Source organism: Solea senegalensis, linkage group LG21 (assembly GCF_019176455.1).
Source record: "Solea senegalensis isolate Sse05_10M linkage group LG21, IFAPA_SoseM_1, whole genome shotgun sequence".
Taxonomy (NCBI): Eukaryota; Metazoa; Chordata; class Actinopteri; order Pleuronectiformes; family Soleidae; genus Solea; species Solea senegalensis.
The window spans coordinates 14,484,675-14,501,235 of NC_058040.1; the positions used below are offsets into that span (position 1 = coordinate 14,484,675).

General features: G+C 42.0%; 1 protein-coding gene across 4 annotated transcripts in view; it reads right to left on the bottom strand.

Annotated features, from left to right (window-relative positions):
• The window catches only part of LOC122787070 (mediator of RNA polymerase II transcription subunit 13-like), a 74,167-nt gene that overhangs the window by 13,559 nt on the left and 44,047 nt on the right, over positions 1 to 16,561 (bottom strand). For 3 of the 4 annotated variants that reach the window (XM_044053636.1, XM_044053634.1, XM_044053633.1), the window contains exons 3-9: positions 14,685 to 14,769; positions 11,145 to 11,228; positions 2,702 to 2,847; positions 1,934 to 2,140; positions 924 to 1,088; positions 638 to 794; positions 422 to 526 (exon numbers count right to left, since the gene is read on the bottom strand). In XM_044053636.1, the coding sequence (XP_043909571.1) occupies positions 422 to 526; positions 638 to 794; positions 924 to 1,088; positions 1,934 to 2,140; positions 2,702 to 2,847; positions 11,145 to 11,228; positions 14,685 to 14,769 (949 nt within the window). The remainder of the gene's footprint in view (positions 1 to 421; positions 527 to 637; positions 795 to 923; positions 1,089 to 1,933; positions 2,141 to 2,701; positions 2,848 to 11,144; positions 11,229 to 14,684; positions 14,770 to 16,561) is intronic. The other variant, XM_044053635.1, reaches the window with a different exon arrangement.

Below are 16,561 nucleotides of genomic sequence, written 5' to 3' on the forward strand. Positions count from 1 at the left end.
ATGTTTGAAGAAGCAGTCAGTAATTAGTGTTGTCCCTTTAATTAAATAAAAAAAATAAAAATTTTAATAAAAAAGTATTACAAAAACAGCTGTCGCATGCTGTTTTCAAAAAAATGGAGTGGCAATAAATATTATGAACGCGAGAACAATAACTCTAAGATTCAATTACACTTAAACTAATCTAAATCTAAAACTTATCTTCTTGTTGAATGGGCAAAATATGCTGTAAGAGATAAAAGCTGCACAGCAAGTATATTTCAAAAAGTGATTAGTACTTGACATTAAGATCTCTCTTTTGAAGACACAGTATGATGATACAGTAAAAATTGGAAAAAAGATTTTGCTGTGAAAATGAAAACAAGGCTCAGATTCCGTGCGTGTGACGCAGATATCGAACAGCTTGGCTGCAGCTCTGTTCTACCTGGAGCAGCTGCAGGGCGCTCGCGCTCCCAGATCGTTGAAGTCCCATGTGGTAACTCCGTTTGGCACTTCGTTCTTGGGCGTCACGTCAGATGGTGGATTCAATCTGCGGGGAACAAACACGTCCATGTGGGGCATGAGCTCAATTGCATCACTGCTCTTTCAACGGCAATCACGCCAAAACACAGGAGACAAACTTTGTCATGGTTAAACTCACACATGCTGAGGCTGGTTGAGATAGCACTCCCTCCAGGCCTGGTGCACCACCTGACAAGTAAGTTTTTTCCCAGAATGCTTTGGGCTAATGCTTGTGACCCCCATGTTGCTGTCTGGCGTTGGGACACTGGAGACTGACGTGACAAAGCCACTGTCTGCTGTAGAAGAGGAAAAGCAGAACAGATGTCATAATTCAAAATGACTCTTTAACATTTAAGGTAGCTTTTCCCACTGCGATGTTTCAGTTTGTGTTCTTATAAAGTGCTGACGAGCATATTTGTTGTTACCCGAGCAGGGCTGCTCTGGTGACGTCGGCGGTGTGAGTGGCACGCTGCAGTGGTTCGGCTCTCTGTTGAGGCCCTGAGCTGCAGGAACAGGTGGAGGCTGCTCCACTGGTAAGTCCCCCTGGGCAATCAGAACAAAAGCAGCTGGGTAGGTCATCCTCACTCCACCTAGGAAGACAAAAAAATGAACAACAACAACAAAAAAAAAAGGGACGTTATTTGAGGTTGTGAAACACGTAGATGGCTGCTGCTCATTTTTAACAACAAAATTTATGGAAACTGTCAAAACTGGGTATAGGAGTCGGCTAGCACCTAGTTTTTTTTATGCAACTCTCACGTAATAGTTATTATGCCTAAAGACAACCCCACCGCCCAGAGCCTGTCTAGTTATTAATATGTTGTAATGTAGAAAACCCAAACCCATGTGCTCCTCACCCATTGCTGTGGATGGTGTGATTACTGTATAAAACGTATGATCTTAAATCTCTTCACAGTTACATCTTGGCTTTAATGTGAGGCAGCAGAACTAGACGGGCTTTCCTCTTTAGATGTAAAAGCTATTGGAATCCATGGGAGTTTTGATTGTAATCAGGTCAAACCAATGCTGCGGGATCAGACTGATTAGACAAAGCTTTTAGAGTAACTCCCTGCGGTTTTTGCAATGACTTCCCTATCTCTGCTCTCTGTCTCTTCTCTCCTCTCCTCCACAGTAGTTATTTCTCCCTCTTCTCCTCTCTGAGATCTGCTAAACAGACTGTAAGGATCACTGCAGCAAAAATAATATTTCAGTTGCTGCCTATCCACTAATGTCTCAGCTGGAACAGTCTGGGAGTCTACACGGAGACTGTGGGTAATCAATGTGATGTTGAACCCTCACTGTTTTCCTTTTAGCAAAGCAACATCACAGCAGTCTGATGTGTTTTTCTTATTCTGCTCTTGCTGTAAAGATCCCCCGTTGTCGTTGTTATGCTGTGTGATTTCATTGGAATCCAACCAAAACTCAGTTTCCATACCTACGATGACCTCCACTGCCACGTGACAGTTGCGATCGTAAATGTGATTTGCTGCCTCTTTTTCCTTCTCTCCAGTTCCCTCTTTCTGCTGGAGCACCATGGGGTAGAAGTAGCTCCAGTCCTCCATCAGCTTCCGTACCGCTGGGTCACTCATCTTGTAGGCCTGACCTGTTAGAGTGCCACTCAGGCCGTATGGACTCAGGATCACTGCAGGTGAATACAATGTGACTGGAATGAGTAAAGTATGCTCTAAATTTAAACACTTTTCAGAGGGTTCCCTTGTCTTTTCCCATAATAACCTTATTTTATTAGATCGGTAGTATCAGTAGTAGCTTCGGCCAATTTAACAATGAAGATAATCTTGTGTGTTTCCTTAATTATACTCTTAAACCTCTGGAGTTTACAAGTGGGATGCAGTACAAGTACAATACAAGGTATTTTCATTTAATCACCTCAATATTGTGCTTTTTACTTTACACATTACAAGTGTTTTTTTTTTTTATCTAACAACTACAGAATTGATTTAACTATAACAGTATGTCTTTATAATGTCTTCATGAATACAAATGAGTAATCTTCTCAATGCAAAACTTAACTTGGATTGCTTTTAAATAGGGCAAAGCTTGCTCCTTGCCACAGCTTTGTCATGTTCTGTACACTCTGACACACCTGCCCATCATACAGCAGTCCATCGTTACTGGACACCGGTTTTTGTTTGTTCCCGTTTTCATGAACCCAAGACAAAAGCAACAGGGATTGTGGCGTCACCTTGCACGGGCGTAGTGGAGGTCTGTGTGAGACGGATGTGGTCCTCTGTGACGTGGTATGCAGGCTGGTGCTGGGCAATCTCCACGCTGGTGCACACATTGCTCTCCCCGTGGAGGAAGAAGGAGAAGGAACATGATAGGTGCTCGCTGGGGACAGAAGACAGCAAAGGGTTTTGAATCATGACAATACGGACAGACAGAGGAAGAACAGGATAGTGGTGGTGTAATGCCTCCCGCGTGTCTACTGCGAGCTGATCACGGGAAGATGTGAGCACATCCCTCTCGAGCTTCAGCTTGTGCACAACATAAAAACATCATATTGCATTATGGGTTTTCCCAGTAAAATAGACACTGCTCTTTGTCCAATTTCAACTTTGTAATATCCTACACAGAAAAAAATGTTAATATAATGAAAATGAGACTTAACTTGAACCGAAGTTGCATTTAATTACGTTAAACGTCAGAATGAATCAAATCCACTGCAAAAACAAATGTACAGCGTGAATGTGCCACTCTTTCTGGCCGCAGCGCGACAGACGATCGATTGTTTTCTCCAAATAGCAATTTAGCAAACACACACACACGTTCAAAATGTGTCTTTGTAAAAGCCCTTGTATTGATCATCTTCATCATTTCCCACACAAGCTCCTTATTGCAGGTATAAATCCTCATTTCCTGATGACTGATTGTGGTGACTGCATGTTTACATATGCAGAGCTCTCTTTATTACACAGCCCAGGCATAGTTCATCATGCATTCCATTTTTTTTTAATCATAGAGGAGTAATTGTTGGGGCATTATTGCAATCTATATACCAGTGGGCGGGCTGGACATCATTAACTACCACGACGGGTTCACTGATGTATATTTTTAATCTATAAAGCTCCTTACCACCTTGGTTTATATATTTCACACTGACAATAAAGTCAGCAGGTACTGTAATCTCTGTGTGATTACCCTGCTGCCTATGCAATATCTCCTTTCCCTGAGGGAGCTGGACCTCCATTTGAGCTGTAATGGATCATCAAATTCAATAAAATGGCCAGTTCCACAGTCACTCATGGGCAGAGCTAAACAGTCATGAGGGAGCCAAATAAAGTGGAGTTAACCGTGACGGCCTCCAGGTGGCGCACCCAAAGAGAGAAAAGGCCAATTTCTCTGGGTCATAAACATTCCTGATGCATGCAGAGAAAAGAAACATATCCTCATAACAGCAGGTGGTTTGAGAACACAGAACTGCACAATCACAGGAGGAGGAGCAGAAGTGAAGCGCATACATATGCATGCACAATCCTGCACCAAACGCACAGACTCGTGCTCGCACGCACAGTGCTAGTTATCCTCATCGCCACAAAACACGAGTCGAAAATGCTTTCAATGTCACTGCCCTCCAACCTTGTCCTCAGTGCATCATTACGCCATAAGAGGAGCTATATATAACAGCACAGGGAAGCTCGGGGGAAACGCTGCATGTCAAGAGTTCCAGTCAAACCAACTGCCGGCACGTATGCACAAACAACCACAATTTACAATTTGGCAGCATCTTTAGGATCTTGATTACAAAACGCTCCATTTATCCCCTGAGTGTTCAGCCATAAACCTAAACCGATAGATGCAAACAGGAACAAGTTAGTATATCTTCAATGTTTCCTTCATTTTGTTTTGTTTTGTTTGATTGACTGATTTCCCGCACTAATTATAATTTGTGTTCTGCCTGTACTTAGAATCCTAACAGCCCTTCAAACATTACATACAGCTGTGAAATAAAGCATCCATTAGACTTTATTCCCCCTCTCTTGCTGATAATTCTTTTTATATTGCTATTATACTGTATGTTTATGAGGCGTGTGTGTGTGTGTGTGCGTGCGCATGCACGTCTAGAAAAGCACTGCACCTTTAAGACTCCTCATAAACCTGAAGCCCCAGTTGAAAAGCAGGGAATCACTGTTTGTATCTTTATCTCTTTTCCTCTGTGTTAAAATCAGTCAGTGTTCCAGTGGAATCCGGTGCTGGATCGCTCAGTATTTCAGCTGAACCTAAATACGAATCCATTTTACCTTGATATACAAAACCAAAGAGTGAAAGTTAAGCTGATTTGACATCACATACATACATTATCAATTACATTTGATAAACTATAGACGCAACTGGGATTTAATGTGTCTTAATTATGACCTAAGATCAATAATTACCGCAATAAAATGCAGTAATAAACGCAGACGTACAAAAAGGGGCTGACGTTGCTGGGAGACTGATGCTCCCTGTCCTTTTACAAAGGGCATTTTCCTGCACAGTAAGCGGGTGTGAGTGTGTGGACACACACACACTGGGCTTCTCACATCCTTTGGGATGTTTGTGCAGTCAGCAAACAAGTGTGTGTATATGTACTGTGTGTGTGTGTGTGTGTGTACTGTGTACTGTGTGTGTGCGAGCAGTGCGCAGAGATGTGAGGCAGCTGTGTGATGGGCTGTATGAGTACAGGTATTAATAAATGAAGAGGAGTGATGGCTGAGACTCGCCTCAGGGCTGACAGTACTGTTGAAAGATAGAGAGAGGAGAGGAAAGAGTGGGGGGTGGCTGAGGAAAAAGAAGTGAGGGCGAGAGGAAGAGAAAGAGAGAGAATGACAGCAACGGAGACGGAGCGAGCAACAGAGGTTAAAAAATGAAGGAGATGCTGCAGTAATGCCGAGACAAAAGGGAGGGAAAGGAGGATTATGGAGGAAATTAAGAGGACAAGGAGGGAGAGGTACAGAGTCTAAAATGAGAGGCGAGGAGAAAGAAAAAAAAGAGGAGGTGAATAATTCAGAGCCACGCATTGCAATTGCTGCACACATATCGATGAGATCAGAGTTTTAATGTGTGGCAACTGAGCACACTTTTATGGTGAAATCAATCAGGGAATGTACAGAACACAGAAATGTACTGTCCGTGTGTGTGTGTGTGTGTGTTTCATTTGATTTCACATATATATATATATGAACTACAACAGTTTACGGTATCTTGTAGCAACTGTCCAAATGTACATAAGCCTATACAATTGTCATGTAATACCATGTGAACACACACATGTGGAAACAAGTGTGACCACACAAGTGTGTGGTTTTACCATCACAATGCTACACACACACACACACACACACACACACATAGGTGCATATTATTTTTCTCATTCAGCTGCCGTAACGCTCGCACCAGCTACTTTTATACTTTATTTATAATTTACTATCCTATTATTATCTTGTATTTTTTGGAACCTTATATATCTTGTTCTACATTTCTCTGGATAACTTTATTCATGAATCTTGATATTCACAAGACAACAATGTGTTATCTCTTATCTTCACTATAACCAGTTATTGCCCAACCCTAACCTTTCACTCACAGCGATTCCACTCAGCACCTAAATTTATCCACTTCCTCAGGAATGACTTTCTGCCTCATGACACGGTTCTAAAGACAAACAAATACACATATTTATACACACACACACTTTTCACTCTGCTGCTCTCAGGAAAGTGATACAGAAGCATTAGAAAACACTTTATTATCATTATTATTGGTGTTGTGTAGGATTCTTTTGCACTAGTTTCTGAAGATCCAACACCAATGTTGTTGTCTAGTACAATGAATTCTATTGTATTCTATTGACACACAAAACTAAATGACAATATAATCTTGGTTGTTAGGCTGCTCATATCAAAGCCAGTGTGGGAGGGAAGAGATAAAGCCAGATTAGATTAAAGGAATAAACAGTAAAACGTGTGTGCAGTAGCTTCTGTTTCCACCGTTACAGGCACCTAAAGCTCATGATCTGATAAATGTGTTAAGAAATCATTAACTACACTCGTGTGCACTAAGCAGGCACGATAGCATTTTCTTAGATTATCTGAGATATGGGGGATTAATCTGCTTAATTTGCCACCACAGCACAGCTGCACTACTATTACAAGTTACATCTCCATCCCTGACTCTTCCTACGGCGTCTGAACACAGCTCTGAGGAAAACGGGAACGTCGTCTGTGCTCTGACGTGCACGTGGACAGATGTAGAGGATGTTTATCCTCTCGTAAGCTTTTGTGAGCTGCATGTACACACACGTCTTCCTCTGCGCGGGCACAATACGTTTATTCCATACAAACACATCCTACCGCACATGCATAATAAACCTAGGCTTATGCAGGTGCTCGCATACATAACACACAGCCGCCGCCATGTCGCTATATTAACCGGAGAATAAGGTGGATTCAGTCAGCTTGATGTATTATTCAGCTGCCCCCACTGGGTGGCTTTAGCCACTGTTACTATCACAATGTGCCAGCTCAAACAGCTCAATCTATAGATCTATATGGATTCACAATAAGGATGTGCCAACGCTCAGGGACACAAACTTTGCACAGTCGCTGTTCTCAGCCTCAGCTCAGTGCACATTAAACTACAGGCTTTTAAGCAACATATCTGTGGTCCTAATTAGAGAGAGGAAAAGGATCTGGTGATGAGGCCACTGCTGTGATGTATCACTGTGCTTTCTATTGATCTATGTGTTTTTCCTTGTCCCTCTCGCTCTCTGGCTCTCTGCCTCGCTGCCTCTCTCTTTCTCTGTGATATTACCTAGTAATACTAGAAATCTGGGTAATAGGGAGTCAAGTGTTCTTGTCCATGCACATGTAGAATAGTACGTTTTAATAGAAAACTTTTGAATGAAAGTGCTTATCCCGGGGCGTTTTTGTACATTTCATTCTCCTGCAGTACGTTAATGCACTGTTTTTGTGGTGATCATGACCTGTGTGTGTGTGTGTGTGTGTGTAATAGAACGTCAAGACTTAAAGTTTAATCAAGATATTTGCCTTTCTAAAACAAATCAAATGAAATATTATTATAAGTTCTTTTACCCGTTCAGTCAAGTCCATCCCAGACCAACATGATGAGATGTAAGTCTGAAGACTAAGCTGGTCTTCAGTAAGGTTAAAGTTCAGTGATGTTCTTGAAAGGTTTCAAGTTATTGTGTATCCTGTAGAATAAAGATCCTCCGTTGTCGTCACTGTTGTTGTAGCTGTACATGCAGAACAACGCCTTGTGTGGTGCATTGACACAGTTTGTTCCAACACGGCATTTGCAAAGACAACACATGTCGATGTGTCTGGGTTTCGTTTACCTCCATTGCCACCTGGAAGCTGAAACATAACCAGTCTCTTCATCACACACACACACACACACCTTGAGCAGTCTTCATAAAGCCTGAACAAATAGTTGTTTTTGTAATCTTTTGCATCGTTGCATATCATTTTTAACTTATTAACGGATGAAATGTCATCACCACTAATATCATCTCTCACATAATACACTGTATATTGCTTTGCATGAGGATGAGGAACAAAGACTGAGAATAGAAGAAGCATATGACCTTCTTTGTTTCATTAATTACAACTGGGAGTTGTATTTTTTATTTTTTTCACAGATTGGAAGCCGGCGTGCGTGCGTGCGTGCGTGCGTGCGTGCGTGCGTGCGTGCGTGTGTATCGCACATATCCATTTACGCAGGTTTAACATGAGCACTTGGCATTAGTAAATTTATCACACAGGTCTGATAGGGAGAACAGAGGAGCGGATGTGAGAGAAATGGGAATGCCTTTAATATCTTTTGTTGTTTTATTTCTGGATATTCTGTGACCTTGCTCATGTGACCTAACACTGAATGTCTGTTGCCAAGGCAATGGCTAATATCACAGTGTCCCTGAGAAGAGGGGAGCATTAAAATAGAGAAGAAAAAAAACTACTCTGACAGGTTAAATAAGGGGTTTTCTGAGATTCTGAAGTATTTAAACAGGCAGCGCGGCTTGTTTTTGTTTCATGGTCAAGTACCGGCGGACGTCTCTGTTACGCTGCAGAATAAAAACATTATTTATGCACATGGCTGTGAATGCGAATGAGTGCAACTGCGTTCACAAGTATACTGTGTGCGGCGCTTGGCGTGTATAGAACTGACTGAGCTAATGAGAGAGACAGACTGATACATCCATTCACCCGTCTATAGTAATGATTAATTTATGACCCCCCACCTTCTCTGATCCCCACCTCCCTACCACACACACACACACACTGCGTCTCCTCCCTGTTCTTACCCCTCTCTCTCTCTCTCTCTTTCTTGCTATCATCACTGTCTGATGCAATCCGTTACCAACCCAGAGTGCTTTCCTCCCATTCAGACACAAAGAGAGCACAAGAGGATGGAGGGGTGGAGGGTGGAAGGGGGTGGGGGGGGGGATTTGGTTTGGGGTAAAGCAGAGCGAGGAGATTGGTTTAGGAATCTTCTCCGGGATGTGCCAATCCCCGCCATGCCCGGGGACACATACAAGATAAACACCAGATAAGCTTGACAATGGCAGCAAGCACCACAGAGCAGGAATTGGCACAGGGAAGGAGGAGGCATGGCACAGATATGAGCACACAAGCGCCCCCCCGATTGGGAGGTACATCGCGGGAGCGAAAAGGAGAGACAAAGAAGTTGGTTACAGCTAAGGCGGGAGGTCACTGTGTGCCCAACTGAGCAATATTCCCCCGATGGCATGAAAACACTGATGGTCAGGGATCCGGGGTGCCGAGGTCTGACACCGGCAATTGTGAGGCGGCACTGCTATTCTGGGAACAAGGGATTTGTGTGTGGGTATTTATGAGCGTGTATGTGTTTGCACGTGTGCCGGAATCAAGCTGTGGAGCTACTTCTCACACTTCACTCAAACACGGTCACATATGCAACCGCGACAGAGTGTAAGCATGGGGGGAAAAATACAACCAGTGCACCATCTACTTCAGATTTGTGTTTGCTGGTGTCGGCGTGTTCATATTTCTTTCTCCTTCTCTGTCTCTCCTTCCAGGATGCTGAATAATTCACTGTACAAGTCAGGATTGGCTCAGCAGGGGGCGTACCACATATTCATGGAGTAAAAAAAAATGACTTACACGCGTGTAAATCACAGCACACGCTTAGACAATGTCATTTCTGAGGCCGAGCCTCTGCGTTGGTGATACTGTGAGGATTGCAAACACACTGTTCTGAAATCTATCACCCTCTTCTTCTTCAACTCCCGTCTCCTCGTCTTTAATCAGCCCCACCGGGAGATCGTAACGCGGGTTATATTTGGTCGTATTTGCATTTTTTTCATTTCTCTTGTAAAAAAAGTGAAGCCACAGTCTTGTTGATGGGTCAATCAACAACTAGATGCACTTCATCCAGCGAGGCTGCAGGTGCACATGCAGCATTTTCAGACAGATGTGATCCCCCTTGTACGCTAATCTTTAAAAGGTTTTAAACCTCAGACTAAGCTTTAACACTTCTATTTATCGATTCTAAAAAGTCCCTTTATTTGTATTGAATAACTGATAACCACATGTCATTTGGTGTCTTTTTACGGTGCTGCTGGTGGAGAGTGTTGTCTCACTCTTTGGTCCAAAGTCTCTTTTGTGTTCATCTGGGCCGAGATCCTGTGACTGAGGGCCATAGTAGATGATTCACAAACCTTTCAATCACACAATCATTCATTCATTTTATCCATGTTTGCTTCACAGTTTCTCTTTAATTTGCTGCCTCATTTTATTTCCCATAATCAATCATCAAAATATTCTGTCAGAATAAGTGTGCGTTACAAATGTCACGCAGTCTTCAGACGTCTCACCGAGGGACTACTGAACAGCTGAGCCTGAGCACATCACAGCACACTGCACTTAGTGTCAGCAACTTTCTAGTGCAAGTGTTTCCGCTACTTAATTTGCACCACATTTGAATGACATTGCACTTTACAGCTTTACAGCTCATAAACCGAAGTAAATATTTTTTATTACCATTATTTTTTTGGACAAAATGCTTGATATTTGTGTTTACCGCCTCTCAGCGATATTGAAACTGATTTCTAAAACGGGCTTTTAGACTAAGCTAAGTAGTTTCCTCTGAGAAACTTATTGGATACTTGCAGTCCACATGTAAGGAAACGCCGCATCCTCACCTGCAGGAGGAGGCGGAGCCGAGCGCAGAGAGGGAAAGCGTAACGGCTAAAGCAACAAGTCGAGCGTCTTTCTTCACACCCATCCCATCTATTTACCCTGTGTCTCTGTCTGTCTCCCACATTGGCTTCATCGCTCCACAGCGTGACGCCAACACATGCACAACACTACCCACCCTCCCCTCACAGAGAGAGAGCGAGAGCAAGAGCGCAGCTCTCACCTCTCACCGCCATTAACTCCTGGTTTTAATGGTCTCAGAGCGTGAGCCAAACACTGAAACATCGAGGAGAGCAGACGCTGCAAAAGTGGATGAAAGACATTCAGACTGCAAAGCTGTGTCGTGCACACACGCGATGATGCTGTGCGCTGATCACAGGTTGCGATGCGACAGGTTTTAGTGTCACAATATCTCAGTGGCACGTGTCGTGCCGAATCAAAAAGTCCACTCACCTGTTGCCCAAGGCCTTTTCCTCCAGGTCGTGCGGCTTAAAGAACCACCTCCCGGTCCGCACAAAGCCTTTATCCATCAAGCATCTTCAGCCGTAAGCAAGGAAAAAAAGAAGCACGGGAGAAAAACGATTATCAATAATTAGACAAACAGAAGCAACAAAAGGCCCGCGGGGCTTTCTTCTTCTTTCTCTCAGTTAGTCATTCTCTCACAGGATGAGAGTCAACAGAATTAAATTTTCAGTACGAGTGTAAAGCACCAAGTCGTTTCTCTGTCGAGCTCGAGATCACCTCACTGGTGTTTGTAACAAATCAACCCCATAACAAAATCATTGTATGGCTTTGTTATGAATCTCAAAGAGTATATGAGTAGAATCGTTGTTGTTTTTTTTTTTTGTATATTTAGTGACTTGACGTGTTCTTTCAGTTTGAAGTCAAACACAGCAGCAGGAAATGCAGAGTGAAAACACTGAGTCAAACACTGACTCTGCAGCAGGGACTGTCCCTCAGCTGAAACTGGGCAAAGTTTGAACTGTGGAGATGTGCAGAAGAAAATGCAGCTCTTCAGCTGCTAATCTGTCCCAAAGTGACATGCACTTCACACAAAAAAAAAGTGCTTTTCACTCAGTCATCGTTCTGCATATTTAGCTATGCCTCCATCTGAGCTCTTCTTCACCTCCTGTCAGCCTTCACACACTCTCTCTCTCTCTCGCTGCACACAAAGACAGGTTTGACTTGTCTCTGTGTGCAGGTGCCAGCGAATTCCATGTCAGATCCCGTGACCCAGGTCAAAGGAATTACTAAAATGATTTTAAGAACTCCTCTGCGCTCTGTTTGACTGAAGCTATCCGAAGCTTTTAGCCTCCAGCTCTACCGCCGTTGGTACTTATCACTATATCAGTGTTCTTCTCTGACACACAGGCTGCCACCGCACCATATAATATCAATAGCAATACGCAGACTGTGGGATAAGCTCTGCGAAGGAATTACAAGACAGCCCTTCAGATTTTGATTCAAACGTGTTCGACTTCCAGGTCATATTGAAACAAGTTTAAGTCAAGGTGATATAGTAAACAAACCAATCACTGCTCACTAACCTTGCCTGTAGTATTTAAAGGATCTAACCTCATTTTTAATAGATGAGAACAGCTGCATGCACGTGAGAATGAAGCTACTCTGAACCACAGCAGTAAGGGTTCCCACACCATGGTTGGCATCAAATTCAAGGACCAAATGTGCTGTGACAGCTGTAGATGGAAGGGCAACTTGTCATAGCCGTCCACTTTTTACAAGTGATTGTCTTTGGGATCTTGTTCAAAGTCAGTCTTTGCTTTTTTTTTCCTTTGGTGAGGTCTTTGGAATTTGCATTTCCCAGGCATCACGTTGTCATTTGCACTCTCTTGCTTCACGTCACTCGCTCATTGTTCTGCGTGGAATTTCAGCGCCCACAACGCGGCTAGTAATTACGACTCGTCTGTTTATTCTGCGTATGCCTACGTACATCAAGCAATGGCGGCTTTCAAGTCTAATGAGGGCAATTTTCAAAAACCTTCAAGGATTTCAAGGACCCGTGGGAACCCTGCCAAGATTGTGTCCAGTGATGTTAAATACCTGGAAGGGTAAACATTGTCTAATATAATGGATTATGAAGATCCAAATTTAAGTTCAGATTAAAATTACAATTTAATGAAATGAAATTAAACTCAACTCAGTTTAACTAATCTCAACTCTACTCTACTCAGTTAAACACATATATTTTTTAAGTTGTGAAGCCAACTTTTGTTTCTACAGTTTTTAAAGTCCAAGCAGAATAAAATCATCACATAAAGTCAGTTCAAGTTCACTGCCTCCACCCTCTTATTAAGACTTCAGGCAACCAGTCACATTATTTCCTCTGATATTATTCAAATACAAAAAGTAAACTCGGGCTGTGACAGAGGCCAGTATCACCTGTGTGCTATGAAAGTGAAAGTTAAAGTGATTCCTGCAGTGTTGAAATGCGAGTTGTTTGAAAGGAGTTAGCTTCAAGGTAATAGGAAGGTTAATTCCGCCTGCCCCCCTATGATGATCACTGATGCTTAACTTAATAGAGAGCAAATATGTGCTGCTTCATTTGCCAGATGGCTCTGACTCAGAAAGGAGAGCTTTGGGTACTTGGGCAAGTGATTCAGTACCTGGGTTATAATTTCATTAAGGTGTAGCTTGTGGAGGAAAAAAGCAGAGATGCCTATCAATTAGAATTAAAGTTCTTCGGTTTGGTGAAGGGTTTGATTTTCGTGCCCTCAGACGTGCACTGAGGTCCAAACAATTTGGACACATGTCAAATGTTGCATATACATTTTGTGGAACTTCTTCTGCTAGTAAACCTTTCAGATGCATCTTCGTAAATAAATGTAGTAATCTTATGTGAGGAAAGAGAAGGGAAATCATATTACATCTTTTATTAGTGTCTGCACTTTATTATATTCATTAAGAAAAACCCTTTCAGTCCAAGCATTAAGATATATATTATTAATATTAGTATATAAGAATTATTATTCATTTTCTAATAGTATTTAAAATGACTTGGATTGTAAAATACCATACAAAAGTAGCCCAAAGCAAGTTTAAGTCCTGTATTTAAAGCTGTAATTAAACAAACGTTTAAGCATATGGACAGTGACTGAAGTGTTATCAGTATTATCCCATCAATACTTTATTTTTATTCATATTATTTTAATGTATTATTGCGTCCTAATATTGGCTATCATTGGTATTTGTACTTATTTATTTATTTATTTATTTTTATGTGTGTTTTAAGTCATTTTTATGTTATTGCACAGCTCTTTTGGGCAACTGCTGTTGTTTTTAATTGTGCTCTATAGATAAAGTGGATTGGATTGGATAGTTTAATGTAATATCTGTGATGCAATATTAATAGTGTATTAAATTTCAAAACATTGTCTGTAAAGACATGTGTCACAATATACGCAAAAGTCACTGAATCAGTAACAACTGGATTTGGAGATTTCTTGATGAGAGGTGAAACAGCTTTAAGAAAATGAGTTGCTTCTGATTCAATGACATTAGGATAACTGTAACACCTGGATGAATGAGAGTCTACATGGACATAATATTATTATTATTATTATTATTATTATTATCATCAGATCAAATACATTAAAGCAAACATTAAAACACAAAAATGCTTGGATACAGACAACCTGAAGCTTCACAAGAGCTTTGAACTCTGTGTTATTTCCAGTATGAGGTGCAGGAAACCTGAAAGTTTCCATGTAAATGTGAAAAAAGTACCACATAATATTATATCATTAAATAAAAATACTACGTTAGTAGGAACTGAGTGAAAGTATTTCATTTCTAGTGAAATAACTGTATCATGTGATACTCTTCATTGAGTATGTACCACATTACTGTGTAACTATGCCTGTTATGCAACATGTTTTCATATTCCATGAGTGTCATTCACAGTCTGCACGGACTGCAGTCACTGCTGTGTGGCTTATGAAGTGCTGCTGGAAAGTGATGGTGATTTTTTTTTACCTTTCCAGCAGGTTGTGTATAGCCTTGAAGAGGAGAGTCCTGCACTCGTAGGACAGCCCACACTCCCACAGTCCTTCCTCAGCCACTGAGAGGTGAGAAAAAAACAAAACAAAACACAGTCGTTAGAGTTGAAATATTAATATTGTATTGTGACAGCAAAGCATCTACATTGCAGCAGTTTAAGGATAATAAACAGCACATAAATCAGCACCATGTGTTTAGAGCTCACTCTGTAAAAACACGCCGCATGTGCTGATGAGCAAACCTGCACACGTCACATCAGAGATTACACTTGGAAGTATTGTGGGCAAGTGTGTGTGTGTGTGTGTGTGTGTGTGTGCGCGCGTATACACAGGACGCCTGGCTGTACAGCTGTCAGGTTGGCTGCAGCGACAGCCCAGTCAAACCCCATGCAGTTGTCAAGGCCAGTTAGCTGCAGAGTGAAAGTGCGCCTGTATCCGTGCAGGCTGACACACATTGCTCGTGCGCTCAGGTTTGTACACGCAGAGTTTCAGCTCCCCACTCCATTTTTCATTTGAAATTTAAGCAATCAGATGCTCTTTTTCCCAGAGCCCCTGGCTTGTCAGCGACCAATCCGCCCGTGTCAAATGTGTTGTGAAACAATCCTGGACACTTTTCTTTTTACCCTCCGACACTAAAACCCCACTGCCTCCCTCCCTCCACCCCAAAAAAGTATGCATGCACACACACATACCAGCCATTTAACAGTGTTTCTTTTTATTCATATACCTGCAGGGCTGCTGGGGAAAAAATAGATGATTATGGGTGGGTGTTTGCTTATAGGGTGGTGGCAAACAAACCAAGCATCACAGAAATACATAAGAAAAAAAAAGAATAAAAGGCAGTGGCAGATCGCCTGGGGGATGGGTGGCACATGGGGTTTTCTCTTCCCACCTCTTTCACATCCTCTTATTTCCCTCTCCCTGTTTTCCTTTGTTGTTGTGTGTTTCTTACCCCACCTTGGTTACTTTGTTGATATTACCTTTCTGTTTTTTGTTTTTTTTTGTTGTTGTTGTTGTTCTTCTTCTTCTCCATACCACGGTGAATGAAATTTCCTTACTCGCCAGAATTACCCTGTAACCATGGAAACGCTGGCGGTGAGAACATGGCGCCCTGGCATTCAATTTCAACACTGGTCCCTCCCGCCCCTCACCCTCCTCCTTCTCCTCCTTCCTCTGTTCTATTGCTTCCACCGCCGACGCCACCCCCACACCCCTCATTTACTCCTGCTTCAGGGCTCAGACAGGAAGCTCGCTCTAGCCAGCTCTTCTACAGAGGAGAGAGATAGAGCGAGCACCATGAGCAGAATGCCAAGTCTCCAGCAAATCCAGCTCATTAACTCCCACTGTCTCTATATCTCCCTCTTTCTCTCCTGCTCTTAAAAAAAACGTCCCAAACTTTTTCTTCTCCCCCCCAACTCTGTCAATCCTCCACAGCTCGTCTTCATTTGCTCTCCTTGAGACCAGCTCCACAGCTCCTGACCCCTATTACTCCAAAAACTGTGTCACTGACTCTTCAACCTCACATCCTCCCAACACTTCCATTAAAAATGTAAAAAAAATTAACCATATCCCCCTGAGAACGTGCAAATAATTATTTTGTCATTTCTGTGCTTTAATTCATGCACAGTTTTAAAGCTAAAATAAAACAATGCTTAACAAATCCCAGAATTTGACCTGAATAATCACCCTGATTTTTTTGTATTTGTATAATTACTTTTTATAGGTATAGGTATTTTATTTTCAGAAACTCTATCCAATTTCATTATTCCAGTGTGACTGCGAGATGACAATAAAGGTATTTAATCATTCTAAAATCATTTTTCTTTAATGCAAAACTTTATTTGACTTTAATGG